The 18,971-nt window shown below is 42.3% G+C and overlaps 1 protein-coding gene across 4 annotated transcripts in view; it reads right to left on the bottom strand.

Annotated features, from left to right (window-relative positions):
• The window catches only part of PTPN11 (protein tyrosine phosphatase non-receptor type 11), a 90,856-nt gene that overhangs the window by 4,537 nt on the left and 67,348 nt on the right, over window positions 1-18,971 (bottom strand). For 2 of the 4 annotated variants that reach the window (XM_019038373.4, XM_063694362.1), the window contains exons 11-15: window positions 18,724-18,878; window positions 16,858-16,925; window positions 16,193-16,344; window positions 3,091-3,203; window positions 558-659 (exon numbers count right to left, since the gene is read on the bottom strand). In XM_019038373.4, coding sequence (XP_018893918.1) covers window positions 590-659; window positions 3,091-3,203; window positions 16,193-16,344; window positions 16,858-16,925; window positions 18,724-18,878 — 558 coding nt within the window. In that variant the 3' untranslated portion in view covers window positions 558-589. Of the gene's footprint in view, window positions 1-557; window positions 660-3,090; window positions 3,204-16,192; window positions 16,345-16,857; window positions 16,926-18,723; window positions 18,891-18,971 lie in introns of all 4 variants that reach the window. The other 2 variants (XM_019038372.4, XM_063694361.1) reach the window with 1 other exon arrangement.

The following is an 18,971-nucleotide window of genomic DNA, read 5'->3' as shown; positions in this document are numbered from 1 at the left end:
ACATACTTGGGTCACACTTAAAAAACGTAATTGATGGGGAGGCAACATATGGGAGAGATGAATTTCCAGCAGCAGAGCTGGAAGGGATGTCGGTGACCCGGTCGGCGGCCAAGTGGTCTAGCACCCCATGCCACACAGCTGGTCAGAGGCTGACTGAAATGAGAACTCAGGCTTCCTGACTCCCAACCACCCAGTGCTGAGTCCCGATGCTTCCCAGATCCCTACAGATCATCCCCCAGCACAGCCTGGGCTAACCAACTCCAATAAAAATTGCAGGAACAGTGATACCTGCACTCTACCACCAGTATCAGCCATTTCTCTGGAATAAGTGCTAGCCTTGCCTCATGCAGAATTAATTCTGTGTTTGATTTTAATGTTTAATGAACTCTAAACTAAAACCATCTTGGAAAAAGAAGTACAGGGAGAGGAAAAAGGAGCCTGGTTTGTAAAACTCAATTATGGTACACTTTGCTAAAACATTCCCAAATTGCTTGCCTGCTTAAAAATACTGCCAATTATATAAACAATTAACCAATAGAGCACTTGCATTTAAATACCTATTTCTGTGCTGAAGTTTTGGCAGGTTTTCTCATCTGAAACTTTTCTGCTGTTGCATCAGGCCCACGTTTTCATAGACTCTAGCACTGTCTTCTCTCATTCTGGAGAGAAAAGAAAAAGAAAGACATTTACAAAAATGTAGACCACGCTGTTGAAGCTTACATGATATCTATAAAACACATACTACATTCTTTGGGCACCAGATATGGTACAGACACAGTTCCTGTGCCTAGGACCTGACATTCCCAGGGAGAGAAGAGATAGCCATACAGCAATATAATTACAGAGGCAGAAGTGAAATAACGCTGGGCGTGGTGGCTCACGCCTGTAATCCCAGAACTTTGGGAGGCCGAGGTGGGTGGATCACGAGGTCAAGAGTTTGAGACCAGCCTGGCCAATATGGTGAACCCCGTCTCTACTAAAACTACAAAAACTATCTGGGTGTCATGGCACATGCCTGTAGTCCCAGCTGCTTGAGAGGCTGAGGCAGAAGAATCTCTTGAACTCGGGAGGTGGAGGTTGCAGTGAGCAGAGATCGCGCCACTGCACTCCAGCCTGGGCGACAGAGCGAGACTCCATCTCAAAAAAACAACAGAAGTGCAATAAAAGCCTCAAGTCCTGGTGCTCCCTGGGGTCTGGCAGAAAGCAGGTTGTTTTAAGGAGGCCTGTAGGATGAGGCATTTGGATCGCACTGTGAAGAAAGGTTGGAAATGCACACATAGAATGAAATCCTATTAATTTCCAGTAGAGGGATCTGAACAGGCAAAAGCTCCAAGAAGGGAAAATACAGGAGCAGGCAGGCAGTGATAAGAGATCTATTTAGCCCCAGCTCAGGTTATGTGAAGGACAATGGGTGGTTTAGGGCCTAGGACGGAGGGCCAAAGCGTCAAGATCCCAGACTCCTTTCTGCTGAGCAGGGAGGTGACATCAGAGCAGTCCAGGAGAGTGAGGAACCCAGCAGCTGTGGGTGCCAGGCTGAGAGGGGCTCCAGGACCAGTGTATCCTGCATCTGAACCCTACAAGGGAGATGACGGGAATGAAAGGCAGACAGGCTGTCTGTCACAGGCATGCCACTGGTATGAGGGAATCATGACAGCTGACTCAGTCATGCCAAGGAGGGAAGAGCTGTCTGGCAAGGACTCAGAACCCTGGCATTCCAGTTCCATTGCAAATTATTGCAGAGAGCAATTTAAAATATCAATTTTCCCAGGCAGTCCACTGGGAAAGAAAAGAAAAAAGATAGAAAGAAGTGGCAACTTGGAGGAGAAAATACCTCTGCTGTATAATTTCATTTCAATGTTAAATAGAAAGCAAATGTTAATACAAACCTCATATATGCCACCTAAAACATTTATATAGAATATTAAAATCTGCAGGGGTTTAAAAATCCACATCGGAAGCAAACAGAGAGAAGATTCTTAGGGAAAAATAAAAGGTAAATGTTATACTAGCAAGTGACTTTCGAATATATAGAAAAATAATAACTTACAATTGCTATTCATATACTCAATTTGACAAATGCTTTCCTACCGTGTTTTCAACAAAGAGTCGGGAAGGATTTCTGGGAAGGACTTGAGAGTCAGTATTTTAGGCTCTATATGCCATACATGGTCTCTGTCACATATTATTCTTCGGGCTTTGTTTTGTTATTGGGTCTTTGTTTTGTGTTCTTTTGTTTTACAACCCTTTAAAACCATTAACAGGCCATACAGTAACAGGCCATGGCCCACATCTGGCCTTGTGAGCTGTAGTTTGCTGACTCCTGGTTTAAACACCCAAAGCAGATTTCTGTTGACTGGTGGCAAATGAGCAGATCATGGCTGGGCTGACACATTAGTGGTCAATTTATTTACTTTTATTTTGCAAAGAGCCTTAACACATCATTAAGACATATGACCTTCCTTTGTTACAATCCCCAGCCCATCAAAAGAAAAATTAGATTCTTCTTGGAGAACCACCACTTGATATACTTAAAATCCCATATAATCCTAGCTAGCATAGCAGTCAGCCTTCAGTTTAGGAATTTATTTTATTTTATTTTATTTTTAGACAGAGGCTCACTCTATCGCCCAGGCTGGAGTGCAGTGGCATGATCTCGGCTCACTGCAACATCCGTTTCCTGGGTTCAAGCGATTCTCCTGCCTCAGCCTCCTGAGTAGCTGGGATTACAGGCATGCGCCACCATGCCCGGCTAATTTTTGTATTTTTAGTAGAGACAGGGTTTCACCATGTTGGCCAGGCTGGTCTCGAACTCCTGACTTCAAAGTAATCCATGAATCTCGGCCTCCCAAAGCACTGGTATTACAGGCATTAGCCACCGTGCCTGGCCAGCTTAGGAAAATTAAAAAGGGGTTGAGATAGCATTAACACAATCAATAGATATCACCAGTCACAGATACACTAACAGTAGGGCAACAGGAATGTGCACCAGTGAAAGGCATGTGCTACAAACTTGTGTTTTTTGTTTTTGTTTTTTAAACCTTTTTAAACCACCATGACCAGGTAAAAAGAATTTCCTTCAGCACTACTTACTCTGCACAGGGTGGCGTTGGAGTACAAGGCGGGAGGGGGCTCTGATCTCCACTCGTCTGGTCGGCTAGAGAATACTTAATATTTGTATATTCGTGCCCTTTCCTCTTGCTTTTCTGAAATTTGGAAGAGTGCACATGTGAGGGACAATGGTTATTTTAAGGGGATAAAAAGCAAAAAAGGTATTTTGCCCAAAAAAAGAAAAAAGAGAGAGAAAGAAAAAAAAATTGATAGACGGGTTGAGAATACTGATACATTGACCAAATGGTTAGGGGATTCACCTTCTCAAGGTAAATACACAGTAGGAGTGAAAAGTACTTTTGAACCACAGAATTTGAAAGCACAGAGTCACGCATTAACAACTTACTGTACCGAACCAAATGTCCCTGTTTCTACAAGAGAATTCACACTTTCTTTCCCACATTAGCATCTAATCATTTCATAGTTCATGTGGAACACATTTCATGGTTTTTCAGGTAAACAGCTGGGAAAGGAACTCCGAAAATAAATTCACCCCAACTAGAAATGGCACACAAGAATGAAAGATGGTAGCACTCTTATCAGAAACAATAACACACTTCATTGTATCTCTCCTCACCCCTGGAAAAGACTCTGGCACCATTTTTGTTTGTTTGGAGACAGAGCCTTGCTCTGTTGTTCAGGCTAGTGTGCAGTGGCATGAGCTCAGCTTACTGCAACCCCCGCCTCCGGGGTTCAAGCGATTTTCATGCCTCAGCCTCCTGAGTAGCTGGGATTACAGGTGCCCACCACCATTCCCAGCTAACTTTTTGTATTTTAGTAGAGATGGGGCTTAACCATGTTATTAGCCAGGCTGGTCTTGAACTCCTGAGCTCATATGACCCACCTGCCTCAGCCTCCCAAAGTGCTAGGATTACAGGCATGAGCCAACACAGACCTGACCCACCTTTAAAACTTTATTTTTGGTTCTGATGATACCCTGGGGGGAAAAAGGCAAAGAAAACCAGCAGTCATGCAGTCTCATCTCAGATGTGGAGTGAACTATATTTGGTAGGACATCTAGTTAGGTGGTTTGTCACCCTTTTCTACTCCTATAGGCACCTGGAAACAGCCAACTCTGAAAATCTAATCCATCAGATGAGCATCATTATCTAATGTTGACTTCACTATAGGATTGCCCTTAGGGTAGCCATATCAAATGCTAATGTACAAGCCAGGCCTGGCGGCACAGGCCTGTAGTCCCAGCTACTCGGGAGGCTGAGGCAGGAGAATTGCTTGAGCCCAGGAATTCAAGGCTGCAGTAAGCTATGATCGCACCACTGCACTCTGGCCTGGGCAACAAGACCCATCTCTAAAAAATAAAAAATAGGGCTGGGCATGGTGGCTCATGCCTGTAATCCCAGCACTTTGGGAAGCCAAAGCAGATGGATCACTTGAGGTCAGGAGTTCAAGACTAGCCTGGTCAACATGGCAAAACCCTGTCTCTACTAAAAATACAAAAATTAGCTGAGTGTGGTGGTGCATGCCTATAATTCCAGCTACTCAGGAGGCTGAGGCATGAGAATTGCTTGAACCTGGGAGGTGGAGGTTGCAGTGAGCCAAGATCAGGCCACTGCACTGCAGCCTGGGTGATGGAGTGAGACTGTCTCAAAAAATAAAAATAAAAAATAATTTTTTGCCTAATACTATTTGCCTCTGTTAAAGTAGCCAAACCAATTTATTAAGTGATAAAGCAGTCAGTAAGAACTTATAGTGTAGGGAAGAAGCTGCAAAACAGACATCCAAAGCAAAAATATTTTGTTTGGTTTATATACTATTTTAATTTTTTGAACAGCCATTTTCTTAAAACAAAAAGACTTGTAAATAACCATTTCTGAATAGCAGTCGTAAATGTTTAGCACTGAAAAATCTTTGCTTATATAAGAAACAATCCTTAGAAAGATACAATATAATTCAAAATTAAATATTAAATGGAAGAATTGGCAAGAACATTTGGTTTTTTTGTTGTTGTTGTTGTTTTTGAGATGGAGTCTCGCTCTGTCACCCAGGCTGGAGTGCAGTGGTGTGATCTCGGCTCACTGTAGCCTCTGCCTCCCAGGTTCAAGCAATTCTCTCCCTCAGCCTCCCAAGTAGCTGGGATTACAGGTGTGCACCACAACACCCAGCTTATTTTTGTATTTTTAGTAGAGATAGGGTTTCATCATGTTGGCCAGCCTGGTCTCAAATTCCTGGCCTCAAGTGATCCACCTGCCTCGGCCTCCCAAAGTGCTGGGGTTACAGGCCTGAGCCACCATGCCTGGCCCTTTTTTTTTTTTTTTTTTTTAAGAGACAGGGTCTCACACTGTCACCCAGACTAGAGTGCAGTGGTGCAATCATAGCTCACTGCAGCCTCAAACTCCTGGGCTCAAGCAATCCTCCCATCTCAGCCTCCCGATAGCTACAGGAACATGCCACACTCAGCCAAATTTTTTTTATTTTTTGTAGAGAGGGGGTCTCATTATGTTGCCCAGACTGGTCTCAAACTCTTGGCCTCGAGTGATGCTTCTGCCTCAGCCTCCCAAAGTGCTGGGTTTACAGGCATGAGCCACCATGCCCAGCCAGCAGAGAACATTATTTTAAAACTTATCCCACCGGGCACTGTGGCTCATACCTGTAATCCCAGCACTTTGAGAGGCCAAGGCAGGTGGTCACTTGAGGTCAGGAGTTCAAGACAAGCCTGGCCAACATGGTGACACCCCATCTCTACTAAAAATACAAAAATTAGCCGGGCGTGGTGGTGCAGACCTGTAATCCCAGCTACCCAGGAGGCTGAAGCAGCAGAATCACTTGAACCTGGGAGATAGAGGTTGCAGTGAGCCAAGACACCACTGCACTCCAGCCTGGGTGACTTGAGATGGAGTGAGACTCCATCTCAAAAAATAATAAAAAATAAATTTTTTAAAAAATAAAACTTATCCTGAGGTTTAAAAATCTCAACTCACTTTTTAAAATAAAAATTTTAAATATAAATAGAAACTGAGGAGTAAAACTGCTTTTTTACTCGATACTTTTTTTAAAAGCAATTTTTAAAAACACATGACATGAGATCTACCCTCTTAACAAACTGTTAGATGTGCAGTATTGTTAACTATATACCCACTGCTGTATAGAAGATCTCTGAAGTTTTTTGTCTTGTATTACTGAAACTCTATACCCATTGAACAGCAAATCCCTATTTCCCCCTCCCTACTCAATACTTCCTTGAAAATAAAAATCAGTATTTCTATTAATACATAAAGTGATTACAACAGAATTTTCTAGTGTGGAATAATTAGTACAAATGAAACAGGAATTACTTCAATGACTCAAAGGAATCCAAGGAAAAGCATTAAAATGTTGAAACTTTTTAGCTTATGTAGAAGACCAAGAAATAAAACTGACTCACAAATCAGATGGGCTTGTCTCAGTACTGTGAAAGCCCAGGCTGTGTTATAGATCAAGAGAAATGCTCAGGGAATAGGGATTGTTTTGTTTTGATTTGTGTTTGTGGAGTAGAGGGTAATGTGTTTCTGAGGCCTAGAAAATCATCTGAAATTGATCTATCTCCACCCAAATTCAACGTCACAGCACAGTAACCAAGCCTTCTGCAATGTTTATAACAAATTTTATGGCCTTGCCAACTGACACACACCCAAGATTGAGAGAAGGGATTGATCACAAGACTCCGAAATCATCTGGTACTAAGTATCTTTCCATGTTAAGTAACTGATTACATTCATAAACCTTAAATTACAAAAAATCCAAAGGCCAAGAGCAGGAAGAGAGGGTAAAATGAAAACACTTGCCTTGGTTACAGAGCAGCCTAGACTACTTGTCCAGTGCACTCTGGGTTCACATTTGAAGACTACAAACACCATGATTCCTTCCACTATCCAATCATGAAATTTTGCTGGTTTTACTTCGCTCTGTGCTCACTGTCAGTCCTGCCCACCCTGACCAAACCATGACGGGTTCTCACGTGCAGCACTGCGGCAGCTCCTCACTGACCCTGCAGCTGCTCTAGCCTAGTGCCCACCCATTCTTCACCCTCAAGCCAGGGTTCCCTTTCAAAATGAGGGGTGTTGTTTTTTTTTTTTTTTTTTTTGATACGAAGTCTCACTCTGTCAGCCAGGCTGGAATGCAGTGGCACAATCTTGGCTCACTGCAATCTCTGTCTCCCGGGTTCAAGCGATTCTCATGCCTCAGCCTCCCAAGTAGCTGGGACTACAGGCGTGAGCCACCATGCCCAGCTAATTTTTGTATTTTTGATAGAGACAGGGTTTCACCATGTTGCCCAGGCTAGTCTCAAACTCTTGGCCTCAAGCGATCCACCCACTTCAACCTCCCAAAGTGCTGGGATTACAGGCGTGAGCCACCACACCCGGCCTAAAATGAGGATCTTTTTATGTCATTCCCCTGCTTCAGACTCCTCAATGACTTCCATGTCCCTCCAAATAAAGTCTAAAATCTGTAATATGGCCTACAAGGCCCACCTCTCCCTCCAAACTAAAAACTCTGGTCTCAGCTTACTTTTCCAATCCCCCCATCACACTCCACATTGCCCCCCAGCTCCTTCTACTCCAACCATGCTGGATTCATTTCCAATTCAGGAACACAACTACTTAAATATTCCCAGTGCCTGGCACAGTACAACCTACTTTAATTAATGCAGGAATGAATGAACAAGTATGAAAAAACCTTTTCATTGGACCAAGGAGATGAAGGGAGCTGTGTGAAGAAACAATAGGGCACATGGGGGCACGGCCTCATGTTAACTCAAATTTTACATCTAGTAAAACTTCAGTTCCATGAGGCAACAGCGATGGCTATCTTCTTCATTGTTACAACCTCAGCATCTAATCAATGTCTGCAACAGAAAAGGCACTCAAATATTTCTCAAAGGAATGACACCAAACAAAAAAGAATAAGTGTCTAATAAAATATGAGCAGCCAAATAGCAAGTGCCACACAAGGCCAGTTTAAATCTTGCTCATTTAATGTTGCAACAACTCAGATTCAGCCTGTGCAATCCCATTTCTATTCCAGCTCTGCTATCATTATGGAATTTTTTTCTTTTTTTTGAGACGGAGTCTCGCTCTGTCGCCCAGACTGGAGTGCAGTGGCGCAATCTCGGCTCACTGCAACCTCTGCCTCCCAGGTTCAAGTGATTCTCGTGCCTCAGCCTCCTGAGTAGCTGGGATTACAGGCACACACCACCACACCTGGCTAATTTTTGTATTTTTTGTAGAGATGGGGTTTTACCATTTTGGCCAGGCTGGTCTCGAACTCCTGACCTCAGGTGATCTGCCCACCTCAGCCTTCCAAAGTGCTAGGATTATAGGCCTGACCCATTACAGAATTTTTAAAAGTAATTTCTGTCCTGCAATATGATTCACTCAGAGAGAACACTGTTCAGATCTCTGTATACTGAAGTGTAGAGACGCTACCTGTGTTGTATGTATTTCCTTCAAACAAGAAGTGCTTAGTTGGCAAATACAATTCTCACACAGGTATAGGTTAGTAATTCTGAAACTACTTTACACCTATACCAGGGTTGAACAAATGAGTAGATAGGTTGGTGATAATGAGACTGGGGTTTCTCCCTGTTAGAGAAAGAAGTCACAAATAAGCAAGAGGAAGGCAAGAATGAGCCCTGCAGCAATGGATTCGAGTCTGAGACATCAGTATGAACTCATGTTTAGCTTAATATATATATAGATGGCCAGATACAGAAAACAATTATACATATATGTGAATCCATGGATTCATATACAGCCATATGTTTTCTAGCTCTATCTGCTGAGAGGGCCTAGAAGCAGTGATTCCAGTAGCAATGAGCACACCCAACACCCAGATTGGTGTCTAAACCCCCATCTAAAGTAAAAGGAACCAGGGCACCATAGAAAAATGGATGATTCTAGGGCTGCAGCAGGGAAAAATATAAGAGGAGCCTGGAACATCTTTTGTAATGCCAAAGTAGAGAAGTACTCAGAAACGAGAAGGTGGGGACATGTCAAAGGACACAGGAGCCAATCTGAAGAACCTCCCAGTGACCAAAGCTGTAACAATTTGAGCAAGAAAAACAGATTATAACCCAAAGTATAAAATAAATGTACATGCGTCTCTATCAATATAAATAATGGAATAAACAAATGGAGAGAAGGAACAAATCTTTCTTACAAAAGGACTCTAAATAATGTATATAGAAACTAGTCATTCCAGTTTCAATTAAGCTCCAAGAGATGGAGCTTTATTTCCCTTTTCTTGAGTATGGTCTGAACTAAATGACTTTCTTCCAAAGAATTGAACACGGAAAGAGGAAAAAAGTACAGGCAGTCCCCAACTTCATGATGGTTTGCCTTATGGTTTTTTTGATTTTATGATGGTGCAAAAGCAATAGAACCCTTCTGTTTTTCATTCTGAGTACAGTACTCAACACATTACATAAGATATGCAACACATTATAAAACAGGCTTTCCATGAGATGATTTTGCCCAACTGTAGGCTAATGTAAGTGTCCTGAATACGTTTAAGGCAGGCTAGGCTAAGCTGTGATGTTTAGTAGTTTAGATGCATTAAATGCATTTTTGACTTATGATATTTTCAATTTATGATGGGCTTATCAGGCTATAACCCCATCATAAGTTAAGGAGGATTTGTAATTATGCAGTGAGAAAAATCTGGCAGATACTAACTAAACAAACTGACAAGTTTAACATCACCAGGCCATGTTGACAACATTTACCTCCAAGTGATGAGAACACTTAACAATATACCTCTGTGGTATTCTTCCCAAAAATCCATTACTCAAGTCTAATCATGAGAAAACATAAGATTAAACACAAGTTGTGGGATATCCTACAAGATATCTGACCAGTACTCTTAAAAATCGTCAAGGTCATGAAAAACAAGGAAAGCCTAAGAAGCTGTCGCAGATTGGAGAAGACTACAGTGACAAGTGACCAAACTCAGTGTGTGACCATGAATTGGATCAAGGAACAGAAAAAGGATACTCATTGGAAAACTGGCAAAATCCAATTAAACTCTAGTTTAGTTAATAGCAATGTATTGATGTTAATGTTTTAGTTTTGATAAATGTATCATGGTTAGGTAAAATGTTAACTTCAGGGGAAAGTGGATGAAAGGTATAAGGAACTCACTCTATTATACAGAGATATGTATAATGCTCCTCGACTTTATGGGGATACATCCCAATAAACTCATCATAAGTTGAAAATATCACTAGTCGAAAATGCATTTAACGTATCTAACCTACCAAACACCACAGCTTAGCCTAGCCTACTTTAAACGTGCTCAGAACACTTAACATTAGCCTACAGGTGGGCAATATCATCTCACAATTCCTATTTTAAAATAAAGTGTTGAATGAAAACTGAAAAACAGAATGGATGTATTGCTCTCAAACCATCATAAAATCAAAAATCATAAGTCGAACCATCATAAGTCAGGGACCGTCTGTACACATATGTGAGGTTTTAGAAAGAGGGAACTCAAATAGAGCAGTAATTGATCAGCTAATTAGCAATTCAAAGAACACTGTACCAGTACAAACAAGTAGACCCAGTGCCCAGATCTTGGTTTCAAAATACTGCTCTTCACTAAAAGGAATCAGGTTCCTTTGAAAAATGGCTGGGAAAGGAGAACATGAGCCTAGACCATCTTAAGTCTAAAGAAGTGCTTGAAAATGGAAAGAGATCAAAAGGACAGAGTACCCGATCTGAAAAGGTTCCCACTAGCCAAATTCAAGTCAATTCAAGCAATAAAAACAAAAATAATAGTAAGGTACCCATTCTGATAGACATGAATAAATAAATAAGGAAGAAAGAAAAGCCCTTCCTTATAGTAGGCTTGCAACTAAAAACAGAAAAGGGAATGATGAACCTTAAAAGTTCTAGAAGAAAGCATATGGGGAAAGTAACATGACAATGGTCATGGCAATGGTTTTTAGGATTTGATACCAAAAGCACAGGGAACAAAATAAAAATAAACAAGTGGAACAACATCAACATCCAGGCTAAAGTGCAGTGGCACCATCTTGGCTCACTGCAACCTCCGCCTCCCGGGTTCAAGCGATCCTCCTGCCTCAGTGTCCCAAGTAGCTGGGATCACAGGTGTGCGCCACCACACCCAGCTAATTTTTTATATTTTTGGTAGAGATGGGGTTTCACCATGTTGGCCAGGCTGGTCTCGAACTCCTGACCTCAAGTGATCCGCCCTCCTCAGCCTTCCAAAGTGCTGGGATTACAGGCATGAGCCACCGTGTCCAGCATGGATATTAGTTTTAAAAAGAAGAAAATCCTGTCATTTGCAAGAACATGGATGACATTATGCTAAGTGAAATAAACCACTACTGCCTGATCTCATTTGTATGTGGAATCTAAACCAGTCAAACTCATAAAAACTGAGATTAAAGCAGTGATTACCAGGGGTTGGGGGTAGGGAAAACAAGGAGACTTTGGTCAAAGGGTACAAACTTGAAGTTACATAAGATGAATACATTTTGGAGATCTAATGTACAGCATGGTGATTATAGTTAATAATAACGTAATGTGGCTGGGTGTGGTGGCTCATGCCTGTAATCTCAGTACTTTGGGAGGCCGAGGTGGGTAGATCACCTGAGATCAGGAGTTCGAGGCCAGCCTGGCTAACATGGTGAACCCCCATCTCTACTAAAAATACAATAATTAGCCAGGCACGGTGGCGGGTACCTGTAGTCTCAGCTACTTGGGAGGCTGAGGTGGGAGAAGCACCTGAATGAACCCAGGAGGCAGAGGTTCCAGTGTGGCAAGATCATGCCACTGCACTCCAGCCAGGGTGACAAAGTGAGACTCCATCTCAAAAAAAAAAAAAAAAAAAAAAAAATGTACACTTAAAATTTACTAAGAGTGGCTGGGCACAGTGGCTCACGCCTGTAATCCCAGCACTTTGGAAAGCTGAGACGGGAGGATCATTTGAGGTCAGGAGTTCGAGACCAGCCTGGCCAATGTAGTGAAACCCCACCTCTACTAAAAATACAAAAATTAGCCGGGTGTGATGGTGGGCACCTGTAATCCCAGCTACTGGGGAGGCCAAGGCAGGAGAATCACTTGAACCTGGAAGGTGGAGGTTGTAATGAGCCGAGACTGTGGCACTGCACTCCAGCCTTAGTGACAAACCAAGACTCTGTCTCAAAAAAAAAAAAAAAGTAACTGAGATGTTGGATGCATTATTTAACTCAATTTTGATAATCATTTCACAAAGTATACATATATCAAAATATCATGGTGTACACTTTATATACAGTTTTTCTTTGTCACTTATACTTTTAAAAGCTGGGGAAAGGCAATGATGGAAACAGAAAATTGCCATTTGGCAAATACCACAGTAATAATTTTTTCAGGCAAGAATTTAATCAATGAATATAAAATTAGTAGGCAAAAAGTATTATGAGAGCCGGGCGCAGTGACTCACGTCTGTAATCCCAGCACTTTGGGAGGCCGAGGCTGGCAGATCACAAGGTCAGGAGATCAAGACCATCCTGGCTAACACGGTGAGACCCCGTCTCTACTAAAAATACAAAAAATTAGCCAGGTGTGATGGCGGGCGCCTGTAGTCCCAACTACTTGGGAGGCTGAGGCAGGAGAATGGCGTCAACCCGGGAGGTGGAGCTTGCAGTGACCCGAGATTGCACCACTGCACTCCAGCCTGGGAGACAGTGCGAGACTCCATCTCAAAAAAAAAAAAAGAAAAGTATTATGAGAAATAGGTAATTTACGCAGTCTCCAGTATCTACCCACAAGATATTAACTTAAAAGGGAAAAATAATAACTTTATGGACAAGAGATTAACTTAAAAGGGAAAAATACTTTGTTCCTAAAAAAAAAATGTAGCAAAAATACTACTTTTTGCTACATTTTTTGCTACGCCTGTAGTCCCAGCTACGTTTTGCTCAAGTAACTTTATGGTGGACAAATTTGACAGACACCACCTTATTCAAGTGATCAAAGTTAACACCACTAGTAATGAATCAGATCAACAGTGTGTACCTGATGTGATGTACTAAGAAGACTACAAGAACATTTCTGTGACAGTCCTGCCAAAAATGCTTGACTAGAATATAGTCAAGAGAAAACACTGGACAAATCCAAATTGAAAGGCATTCTGCTAAATAGCTGGCCTAAACTCTTCAAAAACATCCAGGTCATGAAAAATAAAGAATGACTGAGAAACTGTTCCAGATTAAAGAGACTAAACATACTAATAACTGGCCAGGTGTGGTGACTCACGCCTGTAATCCCAGCACTTCGGGAGGCCAAGGCGGGAGGGTCACTTGAGCCCAGGAGCTCAAGCCCAGCCGGGGCAACATGGCGAAGCTCCATCTCTACAAAAAATACAAAACTTAGCCAGGCATGGTGGTGCACACCTGTGGTCTCCAGCTACTCGAGAGGCTGAGGTGGGAGGATCACCTGAGCCCAAGGAGGTCAAGGCTGCCGTGAGCCATAATTGCACCACTGCACTCCAACCTGGGCAACAAAGTGAGACCCTGTCTCAAAAAAAGAAAAAAAAGATACATTATAACCAAATGCACTGTGTGACCCTGGACCCATAAAAGATACTAGCAGGACAAAATTTGAAGATGGTCTGTAGGTTAGATAATAGTGTTATATCAATGTTAGTTTCCTGATTTTGATCACTGTATCAAATAATTGTGACATTGGTTATATAAGAGAATGCCCTTATTTTTAGAAAATATACATATTTTAGAATGTGTAGGCTTAGATTATTCATTTTTTAAAATGAAATGATATTTAGAGACAAAGGAGTATAAATGTTTGTAACCAACAAACATTTTACTTTTTAAAATTTACATTTTTAATTTTAAACAGAGAGAATAAACGAATGATAAAGTTAAGTGTGCTAAAAAGTTAACAGTCAGGAAAGCTGGTAAAGAAAATTCCACAGACTGCTTTTGCAAATTTGAGGGTTTTTTTTTTTTTTTTCACTACTGTAGTTGGAAGTTAACAAAAAAGTCTACCTCCAAGGAACTGGCAGAGTGTGAGAACTGTTTATAAAAACTTGAGAATTTTCTCAATCTTGCTTCGTTTGCACTTTCCCCTGGATTCCCACATCTGATTTTATATTCTTCCTTCCTTGTGCTGTTTCTTCTCTTCCTTCTCCACAGCTCTTCACCCATCATTCCTTTTTTTCACTGATCCTTCTTTAGCAAATTCTTTCACTCCCAAAGGTCCTGAACACTTCATAATTTTAGAAATGACTGTATTTTAGAATAACCAATTATCCTGAATGAGTTTTGTTCTTTTGCTTCATTTATAAATCAGCTGGGTTTAATGTTATGTCTGCCATTTAAACTTTCTACTAAATTAAGTACTTCTTACTTTACCACAATCAGCCAGCAAGCCAGTTCCCAGATTGATTCAAACCACACAACGCAGAAAACTATATATTGCAGGATTTCATTTTTTAAAATAAATAATCGAAGCCTACACATTTTTAAAACCCAGAGGTCACTGGGCTCAGTGGCTCACACTTGTAATCCCAGCACTTTGGAAACCCAAAGTGGGAGGGTTGTTTGAGCCCAGGAGTTTGAGACTAGCCTGGGCAACATAGTAAGACCTTGTCTCTACAAAATAAAGATAAAAAAATTAGCCGGGCAAGGAGCCACAAATTTGTAGTCCTAACTACTCAGAGAGGCTGAGGCAGGAGCACTGCTTGAGCCTAGGAATTCGAGACTAGCCTGGGCAACATGGCGAAACCGTGACACTACAAAAAATGCGAAAATTAGCTAGGTGTGGTGGCGCATGCCTGTAGTCCCAGCTACTTGGGAGGCTGAGGTGGGAGGATCGCTTAAGCCTGGGAGATTGAGGCTGCAGTGAGCCATGATTGCACCACTGCACTCCAGCCTGGGCAACAGAGAGAGAGACCTCTCTCTCAAAAAAAAAAAAAAAAAAAAAAAAAAAAAAGACATCCCTGAACATGCTCCAACTTGTAGCAACTTTGTTACATTCTCTTTGTATTTACTAGGAGATCCTTCTCTTTGGGCAACTTTTTGCCTAACTATTCTTGAGCCAAATTAAGTATAATGGAAGACAGATATAAAATAAAGTAACCGTCTAAATATTTCATATCAGTTAATACAAATTCAGATTTAAAGCACTGAGGTTCAAATTTTGACCTTACATTTCTATACATACACTGTTTCTGAAGATGTCTATGTACAATAAAACAATCCCGTATGTCTGCGGACTGAAAACCTACTAAACTAATTAGCAAGTACCTTCCTTTGGCCAACCAAACTTTGATAACGTGGCTGCTATTCTGCTAGGCTAGAAATCTTTCAAATATTGGTGGCAGGTCCCATTCTGAAAAGAGCTCAGCATTTGGAGAAGCTGAGTTCTCCGGAAGGCAACGAGCAGAGTAATGCAGGCATTCGCCACTGATGTTTAGACACCACCCCATCTGCAGCATGGCAATGGGGTTGAGGGGTTGGGGAGAGAAGCACAGCCCCCAAAAGAGCAGCTCTCCTCATTTCCTTCATCTCAGCATATTCCTAATTAACTCAGCTTTGTGCCTGTTATGAATAGCTTCAGATGGAAAGGCTCCAATTCCACATTCCTCTTCATTATGCACAGCTTATTAAAATTGAAATTTCACTGTTTCCAACTCGACCAAATTAGTGGTTCAAACTGCCGTGCGCTATTAAGAGTAAGGCATTCGTTTTAAAGGATGGAATCAGGATAAACATGGCCTGGATCAAGGCTGGAACAGGCTAGAAACTTCAAGGCTTTGAGTTTTACGCTTGCCACATGAGCCTGAGAACATCAGAACCTTTCTGCATGGCAGTTCTTCAATCTGGCAGGCCAGGCTGATAGGATGGTGCCCTTCCCTAAGCTCCTCTGCAGTGAAAAATCAGAGCTGAGAAGTAGAGAATAATTGACAGTTTCCAGAGGCCCTTTTAGTTGGGAGTTTGTTTCCCATTCCCAAATCAAACAGTTGTTTATCAGAGCCTGTCCTCCTGCTCAAAAGGAGAGCGTATCCAAGAGGCCTAGCAAGAGAATGAGAATCCGCATGCCAGCCCTCAGGCTGGTACCTGCTCTTCTTCAATCCTGCGCTGTAGTGTTTCAATATAATGCTGGACCGCCATATAGATAAATCGGTACTGTGCTTCTGTCTGGACCATCCCTGACCTCTGAGACCGCACCATCTGGATGGTTTTGGGAACGTCAATATCGCAGTCAACACCTACGAAGGAAACATCATGAAGAATAAAGAGAAACTGCAGAACCAGGATGAAGTTGTTTAATGCACAACTTTTAGTGGACTCAGAGACAATGCTAATTTAGTCTTTGCTGTTTTAACTGAGCATGTTGAAATGGCTACAGTGTTGAACTTCTGACCAATACCAATGATCCCATAAGACTACATAAATAACGAAGTGGCAGAAGTCAGGATTCCCTCACTTGCCAACAAATCACCCCATACTGTAAACAAGGTCAGGTGGCTGGATAGAGACCACCACTGTGTATGCAACAAAAGGCCATGGCAGTGGGTTCTGCAGCTCCTAGACTTCATTTTATGCCAAAAGCTCAAATAGTGTCACTTCTGTTCTCAGGCAGACACACTGAAGTCTTCAGCCCAGATTTTTGTGAAAGAATTTTCCCATTCAACCTCTCTTCCCCAGGCTGTTTTCATGAGCACTTTCCTTCCATAAACTAAAAACAGAAACTGTCGCTTCTTGCCCACCAGATGACCCACCTTTCTCTCTGATGATGTCAATAAGAATATCAATCACAATGAACGTCCCTGTCCGGCCAATTCCAGCACTGCAGGCAGAAGGACAAAAAGCAGGGACAACAGAATCATTCATGGGGGTTTCAGACTCAAAACCAAGCCATTAATATTAACAGAAACAATGTCTACTCTTGGGAGCTATTTATAAAATTGTCTATTTATGTTTGAAAATATGTTGGCAAAAAGCATAGGGCTTTGGAGTCAGCCCAAACCTGCTCTTGGAGTTCAGCTTCTCCAGTACAACGTGCCTGAGGTAAGTCCCTTAACCTCTCTGACCCTTAATTTCTGCATCTGTGAAATGGGGACAACAGCACATACCATACAGAGTGCTGGTTGGACAGAATGAAACAGGAATCGTATACAAAAAAATACATCAAAATTACTGAAAGAGGGCCGGGCGCAGTGGCTCTCGCCTATAATACCAGCACTTTGGGAGGCCGAGGCAGGGGGATCACTTGGGGCCAGGAGTTCCAGACCAGCCTGGCCAACATAGCAAAACCTCGTCTCTACTAAAAACACAAAAATTAGCCAGGCATGTTGTCACGTACCAGTAATCCCAGCTACTCGGGAGGCTGAGACATGAGAATTACTTGAACCCAGAAAGCAGAGGTTGCAGTGAGCTAAGATCGCGCAATTGCACTCTAGCCTGGGTGACAGAGTGAGACTCTGTCTCAAAAAATAATAATAATAAAGTTATTGAAATAGAAGAAGTAAATAATTTTAAAAATTAAAAACAAAACAAAAAACATTGTGCTCAGAGGCTGGCTCAATAAATGGTAGCTTCTTTAACAACTGGACAAATAAACACTTTCACATATATCTACTTGCCCAAGAAATGAATGAGATTTAGGAAACCCAATATTCCCCAGTATAATCATGAAGCCCAAACTGGAGAATCAGCAGCCCACAGACTCATTACAGAGGTCACAGCACAGCTTCCACCAAAGGCCTTGGTGGAAAGCAGCTGGAATCTTGTGAAGCAAAAAAATATAGTGTTAGGGGAGAAATATATTTATGGTAGAAGAGAACAGAATCGGCCGGGCATGGTAGCTCACACCTGTAATCCCAGCACTTTGGAAGGACAAGGCAGGTGGATCACCTGAGGTCAAGGGTTCGAGACCAGCCTGGCCAACATGACAAAACCTTGTCTCTATTAAAATACAAAAATTAGCCGGGCGTAGTGTCAGATGCCTGTAATCCCAGCTACCTGGGAGGCTGAGGCAGGAGAATGGCCTGAACCCGGGAGGCAGAGGTTGCAGTGAGCCAAGATGGCACCACTGCACTCTAGCCTGGGCAACAAAACAAGACTCTGTCTCAAAAACGAAAAAAAAAAAAGAGAGAGAGAACAGAATCACAATCAAAGAGATGAATCATAGAAGAGTAGAAGAAAAGAAGGAAAAAGAGAACCAGCAAAAATGACTTAAGGGATCCTCAAGAGTCAGGTCTATTTCCACCACACCCCCACCACCTCAATACCTACAAAGCAGTCAACAGCTACAAAGCAAACATCATGAAGAATAAGGAGAAACTGCAGAGCCAGGATGAAGTTGTTTAATGCACAACTTCTGGTGGACTCAGAGATAATGCTGACTTAGTCTTTGCTGTTTTAACTGAGCATGTTGCAATGGCCATGGCCAATGGCAGTGCTGTAGGGTCTAGGAGAAATATGCCTTGAGATCAAAATGTCCCTCAATGCAGTTGCTCTATGCCTCAAACAGATATTAAATTCTTCCTACAGTTAAAGAGCTAGGAGTGGGTAGGTAAAAGCAAGCCCTGGGCGCTAGGAGACAGGGACAGGCTGTGGCCTAGAGGGGCAGCAGGAGCTGTCACCTGCAGTGCACCACGACCGGCCCTGCATCCATGATGCTCTCCTGCTTATGGTGCACCTCCTCCAGGAAGTCCAGCACGCCCCCGGGGTCGCTGGGCACGCCGTGGTCCGGCCAGGTCCGAAAGTGGTATTGCCAGACCGTTCTCTCCGTATTCCCCTGGAGTAGAGCCAAGAAAAACCAGAAAAGAATTAAATAAATCAAGAGGTTGAGGAATCACCCGGTTCTAAGCTTTCCTAAATCCAATGTAAG

The sequence above is a fragment of the Gorilla gorilla genome, chromosome 10 (assembly GCF_029281585.2).
Source record: "Gorilla gorilla gorilla isolate KB3781 chromosome 10, NHGRI_mGorGor1-v2.1_pri, whole genome shotgun sequence".
In the NCBI taxonomy this organism is placed as follows: domain Eukaryota; kingdom Metazoa; phylum Chordata; class Mammalia; order Primates; family Hominidae; genus Gorilla; species Gorilla gorilla.
The sequence above is the reverse complement of the archived record's forward strand: the minus strand, read 5'-3'. Positions and strand labels throughout refer to the sequence as shown.